Raw genomic sequence first — 12,460 nt, 5'->3', positions numbered from 1 at the left:
ACTCCTCCATGACAAGGGGGATGTCAGGAGGAAAACAGAATTAATTTCCCATGCATTTAATAACATTTCTTCAAAGCCAGAATGAGGCCCTGTTGTTGCTGTGATAATGCGGCAGGCACAAAAGCAATGCCATCATTCCAAAGGGGACCGAAGAAGATTTATTCGAGACAAGTTTGCGTTTGGAAGGTTTCGATGCTCAGAACAAAGAAAGAAGTCCTTTGCAATGGCAAGGGAGGGAATCCGTCATTGTGGCAAGCAGCTTTCACTTTTTTTTTTTGACTTCAGTCCTGGAACTTGAAAGCTAATGAATGGAAATCCTCTCCTGAAGTTATTTCCGATATTTCACTCATGGCTAAAAACGACTGTCCTGGGTCCAAAAGTCGACCACACATAGACACTTTCCATTTTTAAATGACAATATGTCGTTTATTTTCTATATCTTAAAGGTTTATTATTTACAAACCAAATAAAACAAAAATAAAAAGGATTTTTGACAAACACTGTTTGTCTGCATATTGTTGCAAGAAAGTTTACATTAATCTTTCTTGTCCTCCGCGGAAAAACTCAGTAAACCAAAATGTGGCTCTCGTCCTCTGCGGAAATTCTTTTTGCATCTCTATTTTTCTTGCGCCTAACCAAACAGTCTGACGAACGAAAAGGAACAAGAAAAAAATAAAAATTAAGGGGAAAAAGAAACAAAAAATACACATACAAGCATACAGCATGTGCTGGTTTGTAGAGGATCTCTACACTGCTAATGTGTCAAGCTTGTTAGGTTGCCAATAATGCCCATCTGACTGCTGTATTCGGTAGAGTGGGGAAAGAATAATAATTTTTAAAAAAGGGACGCACTCCCTCTGAAGGCAAGTATGAAAAAAATCACAAAAAACACAAAAAAACATGTCACAACGCAACAATCCTGCGATGTGTCATCACTCATTCCTACGTAACAATGGCAGTTCACCCAAAAAGCTCCATTTGTTGGAAAGTCCACCAACAGCAATATGTCCAGTTTTCTACTTCAAAAAGTGCAATTCTTAAAACACAATTACTTTTTTCTTGCTTTGGGCGATTTTCTGTGAACAAACATCAGTGGCTACCTCCAAAAAAAAACAAAAAAATAAGATAAGAAAGGTGCTCAGCATTTTTTTACAACATCTTGTCATGCTTGATATAACTGCATTAAGATTGCACTCTACCCCGCATGAAGAAAAAAAAGAAGATAAAAGCGTGAATCTAAGAGAAAATAAACAAGCTGCTTGAAAACGTTAGATGTCGTGACACATTTGGCCGTCTTCATGAACTCCTTTCCTTGTCGAAAAAGAAACTGACAACAAAAACACAGACAAAAAACGTGTAAAAGAGGAACGTCGGGATAAACCCAAGTAGGACGAAAACATGGCTATAGTTTAGGCACAAATACGTAAGAATGTCCATGTGAAAAGTCGATGCTCGCACAGACGACATCGAGTCGGACGGACAATGAACAGAAACATCAACATTTAAACATCAACATTGTTTTTTGATTTTTTTGTCTTTGTCGTGACAGTGCATGCTTTCATTGACGGCGGCGGTAGGATCGTATCGCTACACTAATCGACACAAACTGGTAGCCAAATGCTCATTCCTGGAAGGGCTCGGATATGCTTTAACAACATTTTACATGGGAAGCCAAAATAACCGTCTTTTGGATCTATCTTGACCTTATTTAGAGAGTTCTATGTCTTGACTTTTGGAATTAGTTTGGCATATTCGAGCCCATAAGGAAGGATTTACATGAGCCAGAGAACCTTAATGCAAATAACAGCACTACACAGCCTTCAATATGCCATTTTTTTCGATGATAAAGTCCGAAATTGTGCCAGGTGGGCATACTTTGATGCACCATGCACTCAAGATCACTCCAGTAGCTGGCTTTAATATCGGGCTTTGATGTATTCCAGTCGATTTGTGATGCGACAGCTAGATTTTACTGTTTTTACTAGAAATAGGACTACACGGAGAGCCGTGGTTTAACGATTGTCTTGTCATTAAGCAATTTGTGGTTACAAAATAGAATGTAGTATTTAAGAATTCAAAGGTGACTTGGTAGATTGTACATTTTGTTGATTGGCTTGAATTAATCTGTCCCAATGGAGCATGGTTTGACCATAGTCGTAAAACTAAAGAGCCTTAACACTATTTTAAGTAGGCCACAGATCAATGAATTTTTACAAGGGAGTCACTTTTAAGATCGCTATGGAAAACAATAGCCCTGAAAGATCAAACTCAGAAAAAAAAGTTGCATGCTTGATAACTAAACTTGAACATAATATAAAAAAATAAAAACAACACTAAAATAGATTGCCACCCCAATCATTGTACCCCAAATTTTAGGACACTCCAAATACTGTGATTTAAAACATCGTGAAAAACTATAACAGTAAGTATGCAACATGAGTCTGATGCGAAACTCACTTAGTATGAATAAAAGCATTTTTTGCACAAATCAACATTAAACCTCCATTTTCAATTCCCTTACAATTTTCCTTTTGGCGCATCTAAGTCTGTTAAAGGCATACTTTTCCATAAACCAATTATTTCCTCTAAAAAACTGATAGTTTCACACAAATATGACTAGATGACAGAGAAAACGCCTAAAAAAAAGTACATTACATATAAAAGAAATGGCAGAACGGTAAAGTTTTGTTATGAAAAATTGGAGTGTTGTTGAGCCTGTTGTTCAAAACGGTGCTTTTTTTTTGCATTAAGGTTCTTTCGTCAGCTTTGTCAGTTGCATGTGGGTAAGTTAGGTTCTCTGACAGAAGTAAGACATTTTGTTTATGATAGAGAGAATGCACCACACTGTATCTGTAAATACTAGCTCTACAAAAACTATTTACAGCACACATATAGGTAATCTTTATGTCACAGTCTATTGCATAATGGTGATAAGTCTTTAGTTTATAAATATTATAAATATACACAGTTTCATTTTTTCCCGCTCTCATCGTTACGTCACATTTCAACCATCCCAAATGAGGAATAGAAAACAAATGGCACACATCCGTGCTTTTTTTATCCATCCATCACGCTCATTTTAAAGCAGAATTTTCCCATATTTATTCCCTTTATCACTAACCGAAGTTGCAAACACTTTCAATGCGGTGTTGAGTTCTGAAGGGCCAGTAAAAATCCTTCCAGTGAGAGCGTGTGCTTTTTGTTTTGTTAGTTCTTCTTTGTTTTTTTTTGTTTTTTTTTTAAAGATGATTTGCAAGTTTTTACGTTGCACATATGGTTCCAAAAGTGGCGCTAAACGCTGCTTCTCCTCTTCCTCATTGGTGGGAAAAGGAAGTCACCATCCATAATGCATTCCAGGTAGAAAACAAACCATCAAATGATAAATATAGAAATAAAAAAAAATCATACATTTGATATATTTCATTATATTTCTCAGAAAGGAAGACTCATGTTTTCTTTACACTACAGCTTTTTTTCAATTGCCATTGCGAAATATATTATACTTGGATTTCAACACGCAGTCACATGCATTCTCACATTTTCCCAACTCTTCCATTCATACCAGATCTATATATACACACATACACACACACACAGGCCATGTACCAGATGTGTACATATTCATAGATATGGCATACTGTAAAAGAAAACGAGATTATCTGTATAATATACATTCTTAAGCAGGGAGACAATGTGTCTAAAATATAATACAAGGGTTTTTGTATGTACACTATTTCAATGAGGCTATCTAAAAAGGAGAAAACAATGTTGAAGTAGTTACGAGGTCCTCCATGGTTGAAAAAGAAAAGAAGAAAAAAAATAATAAAGGGATCATAAATTTGATGCAAAGCGCATTTTGTCTTGCTCAGGCTCCGTACTGCTCAGGACAGAATCTCTCCGAGAACCAGGGGATTCCCTGTGCTGGCCCGATGACGACGAGGCCGCCGCCGCCGCCGCCACCACGGCCGCCGACGTGGAGCGCACGGGTGGCAAGGCCCCCGACGACATCTGCCGGAATAAATTGACCCGTTGGGGCACTGTGGTGCGGATACCGCCCTGCAGACTCATGGCCTGGATGGACGGCGCCGCCGCCGTGGCCACCGGCGGTGCGATGGAGGCCAGCGAGTCGCCCGAGGCCTGGTGTGGCCTTTGCCCGAGCGAAGTGTCGTGCGGCAGGGACGGCTGCGAGGCCGACAGGTGTCGCACGTCTCGACTCAAGCTGCCCGACTGCAGGGCCTGCGTGCTCTTGTGGATTTCGCCTCGCTGGGGCGAAGGGACCTGCTGCTGCTGCTGTTGGGGAGAATGCTGTTGCGGGGAATGTTGCTGCGTCCCGGAGCCGCCCGCGGCCGACGTGGGCAGCTGCTGCTGGCTAAGTTGCGTCTGCTGGCCGCCCAGAGATGGCTGGCTGACGGGCTGCTGGATGAGCGACAGCTGGGATGCCGTGGGAGAGCCGTACTGGAAGCTCCTACCGGCCAACGGCGTCTGCACCGGCGGGCTACACATGGCCGCCGTGAAGGAGCACGGCGACATGATGGCCCCCTGGAGAGGCGTCTGGGCGATGGCGGGGGAGGAACCCAGGTGGGTGACGCTGGCAGTGGGGTAGAGGGCCGCCGCGGCGGCGGCTGGCAGCATACGGGCGGCGGAGGCGTTGGCGATAGCTGAAGCGCTGTAGGTCAAAGGAACCGACGACTGCTGGAATTGACCCATCCCGAAGGCGGCGGAGAAGGGCGGTTGCGCTGGCGAGTTAATGATGGAGTTGCCGGACATTGGCGTCGAGTTCAACCCGCTGACCGACTGTTTGCGGTCCACCATCATCACCATCTCCCGGTCCTGGCGAATGATCTGCTTCAATATCTCGTTCTCCTGAGTGTTGAAAACGCCGGCGTTCAGGTCCTTCTGGAACTTCTGCAGCAGCAATGAGTTCTTCTTCCCTGTTGGGAAGCAGTCGAGAGAGGTGAGCTGGCCTGGCAAAAGGGTGGGCACAGGAAAAGATCTAGCTAAATCAAGAACAGGAATGGCAAACAAGATCTAGTAGATGCAGCTTGAAGACTTGACAAAATGTGGGGAATAACTGGGAACCAATGGGACGGACTTCAGACTCCAGAAAAAACATATACGAGTGTACATTTTGACGCATCAGTCTTAGGAGCCCTCTTTCTATTGATAGTGAACTTATTTTTGCCTGTACGTTCTAACTTAGCCAGTAGAGGAAGGTGAGTGCTCATATTTATTTTGTATAACTGTTTTTGTGAGTCTGCTCACAATTCCTAACGAGTTAATAGGAACATAATGCTTTAACAACTTCACATATGGTCCAAATCTAATAAGAAAAGTTTAAAATATTCCATTAATATAAACATTTCTCTTGTATCTCAGTTTTTCTTGATGTATTCCATAGTTTTGGCAATGACAGCCATGCATATTTTTGAATGTCTTCAAGCTGCAACCTTGCACATCCACTAAAACTTAGTCGTATGGAACGTGAGGTACACTGAATGGCAATGGTGGCGACTAGAAGGGTCTGGGAGGAAGGGGTGAATGACACATAAAGGAGACAAAGATTACGTGTGGCGTCGACTGGCAGAAAAGTGCTGACGAAACACGGAATACGGATGAGTCGCAGCCACGCATCACCACTCTGGACAGTTTTTCCCTCCCAAAGACGACACGCAAATCTAAAGTACTGCAATTGAAAGTCACAGTCTATTCAAACCACAAGGACTAATGCACATCACACAAGGACACCTAGAATATCCACTTTGTAAGACTTTTCTTTTTAAGTCTATTTTACCACTATTACCACAAAGTGCTTGTGAGGTGACGTTCATAATAATATGTGAAGCAATTACACCTGGTAGAGTTATGCATCTAACTGTACTGCAAAATTCAATTAGAACGTTGCATATTTTCTCCCATGCCCCTTTTTTCAAAAGGAGCTCGCCACAGAGACCCCCCTGAGGCCTCCTTATATATACACAATAGATTCAAATTGAAAATAGACTAATTATGCATCATAAAGGGCACATTTTGCCCAAGGGGGCAGCAGGCAATTCCCTTTTTTTTGACACAAAGTTTGGATATGCATCATGGCAGTTTGCCTTGATAGGGTAGAACCCATTTTTTTTCTTTTTTTGGCAAACGTACGATTTTTGGAGAGAGTTTACACTGATTTGAGCATTTAACAATCCCCCAGAAATAAACTATAGCAACATTTCAAGTATAATTTGTCATGAAAACCTATTAAAATTATACTATATCTTTTTTGGGGGGGAAAAAACAACAAATTGCTCAAAATGTATTTATCAATGATGATATATTTGGTCCTATAGAGTTAAAAAGACAATTTACTAGTAAGATTCTTTTCAAAGTCCTACTATTTTCCGCAATATATTTAAGCTTCTTGTGCGGGCCTTATTGAATGACTTTCATCATTTGCTAAAGGCCAATAAAATGTGGATTAAGGCACGTCTTGCATATTGACAGCCATCGACGTGACATTGCTGGCTAAAGAAGATGGAGTGGACTACAAGTACACTCAAGGCTTTAGTCTGAGTCACTCCATCATGTAGACTTTGTCCGTCCTCGAGGGGATGAACACTTCTCCACTTGGATGGCGTTTTTTTTTTTACTCTCGAGGCCGCCGGCGAGTTAACAAACCCGTATCAGCTTTCAGAAGGATTGATGTTGGCTCTGCCATGTACGATTTCTCACTACAGTCTAAAACTAGCACCACAGACTACCAGTTGACTTACAATGCTTCTTTTATGGCATTTTTAAAGTTGACTGGGTTTAGATCTGCAAATTGGAAGAACAGTAAACATAATATTATGCTCACAAGGCTGTTTTGACAACATATAAATGATTGGTGTCCAAAAGAGAACATTAGAAGGGTCTCTGCTACACTAAAGTTTAATACTAGTGCATTTTATCTTTAAGAATTGATTCTATTTAATCAATTATGGAGCTAAAACTTTTCATTCAACAGGATTTGATCTTTCATTCATAGTGTTATGAATACAAAATGTGTCTATCCAGGGGAAAAATTGTTCAAGGAGATACATTTTTATATTAATCATGATCTTCTTGGACTAAAATGTGGAGATTCTGAGAAAATTCAGGCGAAATTCATTCCTCTTATCCCCAAATAACCTTTCTATTAGTTCTCTTATTCGTTACAAACTCATTTAGAGTAAATGAGTGGTGCCTTGGCTGGTTACAGAGAACTAATGTACTCCATTTCACCTAATTAAAGACCTACTCTTATCAGTCCAATCAGCCTTAGACCAATTGTTTACTACAGCAATAGGCAGTAGGCCATGTGGATTAATTAAAGAAGATTTGAAGTTTTAAAGAAATGCTTATTTTTAAAAGCAAATATCACAACGTTACACAGAAGGATCATTTGAGAACTTACCGTAAATTATTGCTAAAGATTCAGATTGTAAAAAAAACAATGTTAATGTGTGTAAATTATGAGCTCAAACTAATAAAATTACCACCCCCCCCCAAAAAAAAATCACGCAAATAAAACAAAAATACGATGAAACAAACATATATCAATGAATGACCCAAAAATAGATAAACACAAATATGAACATCAATAAAAAAACATGGTTGAAACAAGCAAAATCATAAATAATGGTGAGGAAAAAATGAGTCATTTTCATTAAAGTCACAGATAGGAAACTATTCACCTATCCGCTTTCCTACTAAGACTTTTTAGCGCCATTGATGATCATATACACCCAGTCATGTGACCCCCCCTGGAATCTGTGGTTGCAAATTATGTAACATAAAAAAGCAAAGCCTAAAAGGTTCATTTTTAAATTTAAAACAAACTACAGTCAGACTATAAGACCCTACTTTTTCCACATTGCTTGTACCCATTGGCTTATATAATAAAGCATCTTATTGATTTTTTTGGGGGCCAAACAAGCAGAGTATATTCTCATAAATAAAAAATAATAATTAAAAAAATAACTATTTAATTTAATTTCACAATTTTAACACAACATCGACTGTCTGCAAGGCCCTCAATAAAAATAAATTACATGTATATATCATCATCAATGGCAATCTATGAGTTCAATTCGAATAGAATTCAAATGAAAAGTCCCACTTTAGCCACCATCCAAATTCATGGTAACAAAACCAACAATGTGAGAATGTTTTGCTCAAATTTGGCTTCTTTTGGACAAAAAAAAAGAAAATCTGAAGTATAAAAATCTTCAAAAGCAAACAAATAAAAAACAATGGCATGTAAATGTATCTTTGTTTCCTGGATTGTCTCCCTTGTTGACATTGGTTTATGTGTCCATCCATGAATTGTCATTATGTATAAAGGGAAGGGGAAAGGGAATAAAACAACTCTTAAAGGATGAATTTACGGATAGGTCCAACTAAGCCAGCCTCTATGGGTTCCCCCCCTTCTTTTTTAAAGACGCTGTTTGAATGTTGCAACTGGAATGAAGTGTTTACCTGGTGCCTACTCGTCGGCCAGGACACTCTTGAAAACGAGATGAGCTCGTCTCAAGACGGACTCCTGGTCAGGTGATTTTTAGATAGATAAAAGATCACGTCAAATGTGCAACACGGTACTTTCTTTCTTAGCTTTTTTTTTTCTTGAATCAATGCAGGACAAGCATGGAACCAAATGCAGTTCAAATATAAATAGAGAAAGAGAGAGAAACGATACAGTCATGACAACGCACGCAACGTCTTCCCTTGTATGAGACCAACTCCCCTGTTTGGTGATGGTGGGAGAGACAGGAAGTGAAGCCACTCTGAAATGTGTCACTCAGAGTGTGCAGCTGTCTATTCTGTCTTTTAAATATTACAAGAAAAAGGGCAAATGCATATTTTGGCTCAGATTCAAGGGCATTGTGTTGTAAAATGCAGCACAGGGACACAAATTGACATGCCTTTTTTTTGGTTTTAATTTAAATTGAAGAATGCAACCCCGTTTCCTTGGATTTCCATCATTAAATAAGAACGTATAATGTTAGTATAACTCTATTTTTGTGGTTAGAAGTCATCTCATATGCTGAATTTTAGAGCCTGTACGCTCCATGCAAAATAACGTCAATTATGTTTAGTGAAAATGTTTTTATAAACACTATATAGTTTTGAAGGACCAAATATTACTGCTGTTTTACAGTATTCCTGTTTGGAAACAACTGCAGTGGTTGATGAAGCAGAAAATAGACTTGGCTCCGTATTTTTGTCGGAAAGGACGAATCGATGCTGAGCATGTGGACCAATTTGTATTGATTAAAATGACGCATTTGGGTGGAGTTAGAATATGTGATTACTATTCACAAAATTCACAATAACTATTTTCTTTGGCTCTGTACTACATATAATGTGTTAATGCATAAAGTACTACATTTTCTAATTTGGTAAATAACCCATTCACGGTCATTGACGTTGAAAGACATCAAATCCATTTTAAACCAGGACTTAGTTCAAATACTTGACTATTAACCCACAAATTTTCAATTCATAGCATAAAAACAGCTACCATTAGATGTCTATCATCATCAATTTCCCTGAAGGAGTTAACTATGCAGGTAGCCATATTTACAAGCTTCCTTGTAAACACACACCTTTTAAAAAAAGGGTAAACACCCACTGAACATAAACAGTTTATAGTTCAAAAGTATTTACGCGCTAAATTGAATGACTAACGACAACACGAGGCTCATCCCGAGCGAGGATTTCACTCCGAGGAGAAAAGGTTGCCTTCATCACATGAAAAACAGGTGTCGTCTTGGATAAAAAAAAGCGTGGCTAATCAATGTGTTGTGTTGCACTAGATCAGAGTGTCCTGACACGGTTACACTAACTCGTTGTAATAAGACCGCGATCGGCTTGTATTGACGCGCTTGAAAGGACGTACAAATACATGAGTATGACAGAGGCAAGCAAAAGGGAAGAGGTACATACTGCAGCTTAATTACTGACCACATATTAGGCACAAAGAAATTTAAAAAAGAAAGCAAAAATAATAATAAAAATACAGCAAATTCAAACATTTAAGACTGAAATAACGGGAAGTTTTTCTCAGCAAGCTATATGACAGAAGACGGATACACAATGTGCTTTGGTTGCTTGTGTGAGCGTGTAATTAGCTGAAAAGAACGGTGAGCTGAGCGTATGGTCGGCGAAAGACGCCGGGCACGACTCCAGCAGCCCAGCCGAGTGAGCAGAACTGAGAAATCTTTCATGTTTTTCGGGGGTAATCAGTGCAACAGAGGTCGCCCCACAACAAACTGTATTATGTTGTTTTTTTCTGTGATAATTAATAAGGTCAAAATTCAAGAAGTGAATACTGTATTTGTATGATACAGTAGAACCTCTTAAGCCTGAAGGCAATACTCAATATTTGCAATTTGACCATAAAAATAAACTTTGGAGAGTGGTTGGGTGGGAAAAAATGTTTTTTTTTTGGTCATACATTCCTATTAGTTGCCGTTATTTCCTTAAGAACAATGACAAAATAAGAGGTTCTACTGTAATGGAGATTTTTGCATGAGTAACCAATAGAAACTATATTAAAATTAACAAAAATGATTGCCCATTTGACTTCATACATGTGCCCCTTTGAAATACATACATTGCTCATTCAAGAGCCGAGTTGTGTTAATCTATTTTAAAAAATCGCTGCTGTGGCTAAGCTCAACTGGATTTTGTTTGTTGTTCCAAAAAAGAAAGTGGGGATGTTCCAGCCTGAAGCGACTTCCTGTTTCCTGTCACTGGCTTTCATTTAGTATTAAGTTGATTTAGAGCAGGGGTGGGGAACCTTTTCCCTATTACAGCCCAGAAAATCCTCCTTGGGCCAGACTAAATTGATAAAACAGATATGATGCAACGTTGTTTTATCAGCATTCTTTTGATTTGACACCAGTAGGCCTTTAAAGCATTGCATTCAAATACTTTTAAGATATTTTAGGTTCCCCACTCCCGATTTAAAACCTTTTTTAGTCGAGGTTGGGGGGGCTGCTCATACCCAGGAGTGCAAATGAGTGGGGAGAGGGCTACACAAGGCATGCATGTGAGTTTAGCTTCCATCCAGACGCTGGCGTCCAGTGAGGGTGGGCGAGGTCAACGCCTTCCCCGACCCCCTCCGGGACGGCGGCATGCGCTTCCACCCCAGTTAATCCAACCATCAAGATAGTTTTTTTTTTACAAGGATTAATGCTGGTTCCAACACGTGTGTTAATTAATCAGGACAAATGACAGCATAACAAGGCCATGCGGCACAAGATGGCGAACACGATGCTTTTTTCATGGAGGGAAGACGGCATAAAGTGTGACCAGAGATGATGACACCAGGGCACAATGACAGGCAGAAAAAAAAAACTATTTTGGAAACGCGTCAATCATTGCGAAGATCCTTACCGATGCGATCCAATCGGTCGATGGCGACTGTTTCGAAGGCCCGTCGCATCATGGGGTATTCTTCTAGAACCTCGTTGAAGTGGTCCACGGATAGCGAGAAGAGACGGCAGTAGGTGTCGGCTCGGACGCTTGCCGTTCGTCGGCCTTTAGTGAGAAGGCAGATTTCTGCAACAAAACAACACAAGGAAAAATGTTTAGACTGTCTACAATGCAAAGACAATATATTTAGCATCACAAAAGAAAAAAATCATCTTTCATGGATACTTTAAAGTTTTTGTTTAAATTTTCAGTTGCAAAATAAGCATTTTCTATCCTATCAGCTTACATGAGCAATCATAAATTACCCTATTTTCACAACTATAAGGCGTACTTAAGTCTTAAATGTTCATAAAATAATACAGTGTTCTTTATATATGGAAAAAAATAAGTGTCATTTATTGAGGGTGCGCCCTATAATGCGATGCGCCTTATATTCGTGAAAATACAGTAACTGATTGGCTGCTATTGACGGCAATAAATGTCCAATTCATTTTGACGAGCTGGCAGCGTTTAAACTAAAACACCCCAAACCTCGTCACTTGATCTCTTTCCACTATTTTTTTGGATCACATTTCGGTTTAACTAAATGTCTGTGACACATTAGCATGTAGATGAACCTTCAACATGAAGGTACTAAAGGAGACGCATACGCCAAGTGTAAATAAACTCTGTCACTTCTGCGACGTCGAGATCATTTATCATCCGCCGCACGACTAATGGCTCCTTAATGCAATGCAGTCGTGTCCTGTCAAGCATCACACCGCATCGCTGCATTGCACCAACCCGGCTGTCTCTTTTGCAAGCATTGGTCATTCCTACGTGATATGAAGGGATTGAACCGCTTTGCAGTGCGTACATCACTACCACGTAGCAGCACATCCATACAATTCATCCCTGTTTTCAATGCATAAATTTTAGTTGAGGACCTTTTTGTGTGCATGTTCTACTTTGGACAATAGTAATGAATAATTTGGCAATAGTGCAGTGGTGTCCAAACTAGGGGCTGCGGACCTTTTTTTAA

General features: G+C 39.7%; 1 protein-coding gene across 2 annotated transcripts in view; it reads right to left on the bottom strand.

Moving 5' to 3' along the window:
• Window positions 1–2,322: 2,322 nt before the first annotated feature.
• The window catches only part of hcn1 (hyperpolarization activated cyclic nucleotide-gated potassium channel 1), a 45,895-nt gene continuing 35,757 nt past the window's right edge, over window positions 2,323–12,460 (bottom strand). The window contains exons 8-9 of one of the 2 annotated variants that reach the window (XM_077737125.1): window positions 11,401–11,565; window positions 2,323–4,964 (exon numbers count right to left, since the gene is read on the bottom strand). In XM_077737125.1, coding sequence (XP_077593251.1) covers window positions 3,832–4,964; window positions 11,401–11,565 — 1,298 coding nt within the window. In that variant the 3' untranslated portion in view covers window positions 2,323–3,831. The remainder of the gene's footprint in view (window positions 4,965–11,400; window positions 11,566–12,460) is intronic. The other variant, XM_077737128.1, reaches the window with a different exon arrangement.

Source organism: Stigmatopora nigra, chromosome 17 (assembly GCF_051989575.1).
Source record: "Stigmatopora nigra isolate UIUO_SnigA chromosome 17, RoL_Snig_1.1, whole genome shotgun sequence".
In the NCBI taxonomy this organism is placed as follows: Eukaryota; Metazoa; Chordata; class Actinopteri; order Syngnathiformes; family Syngnathidae; genus Stigmatopora; species Stigmatopora nigra.
The sequence above is the reverse complement of the archived record's forward strand: the minus strand, read 5'-3'. Positions and strand labels throughout refer to the sequence as shown.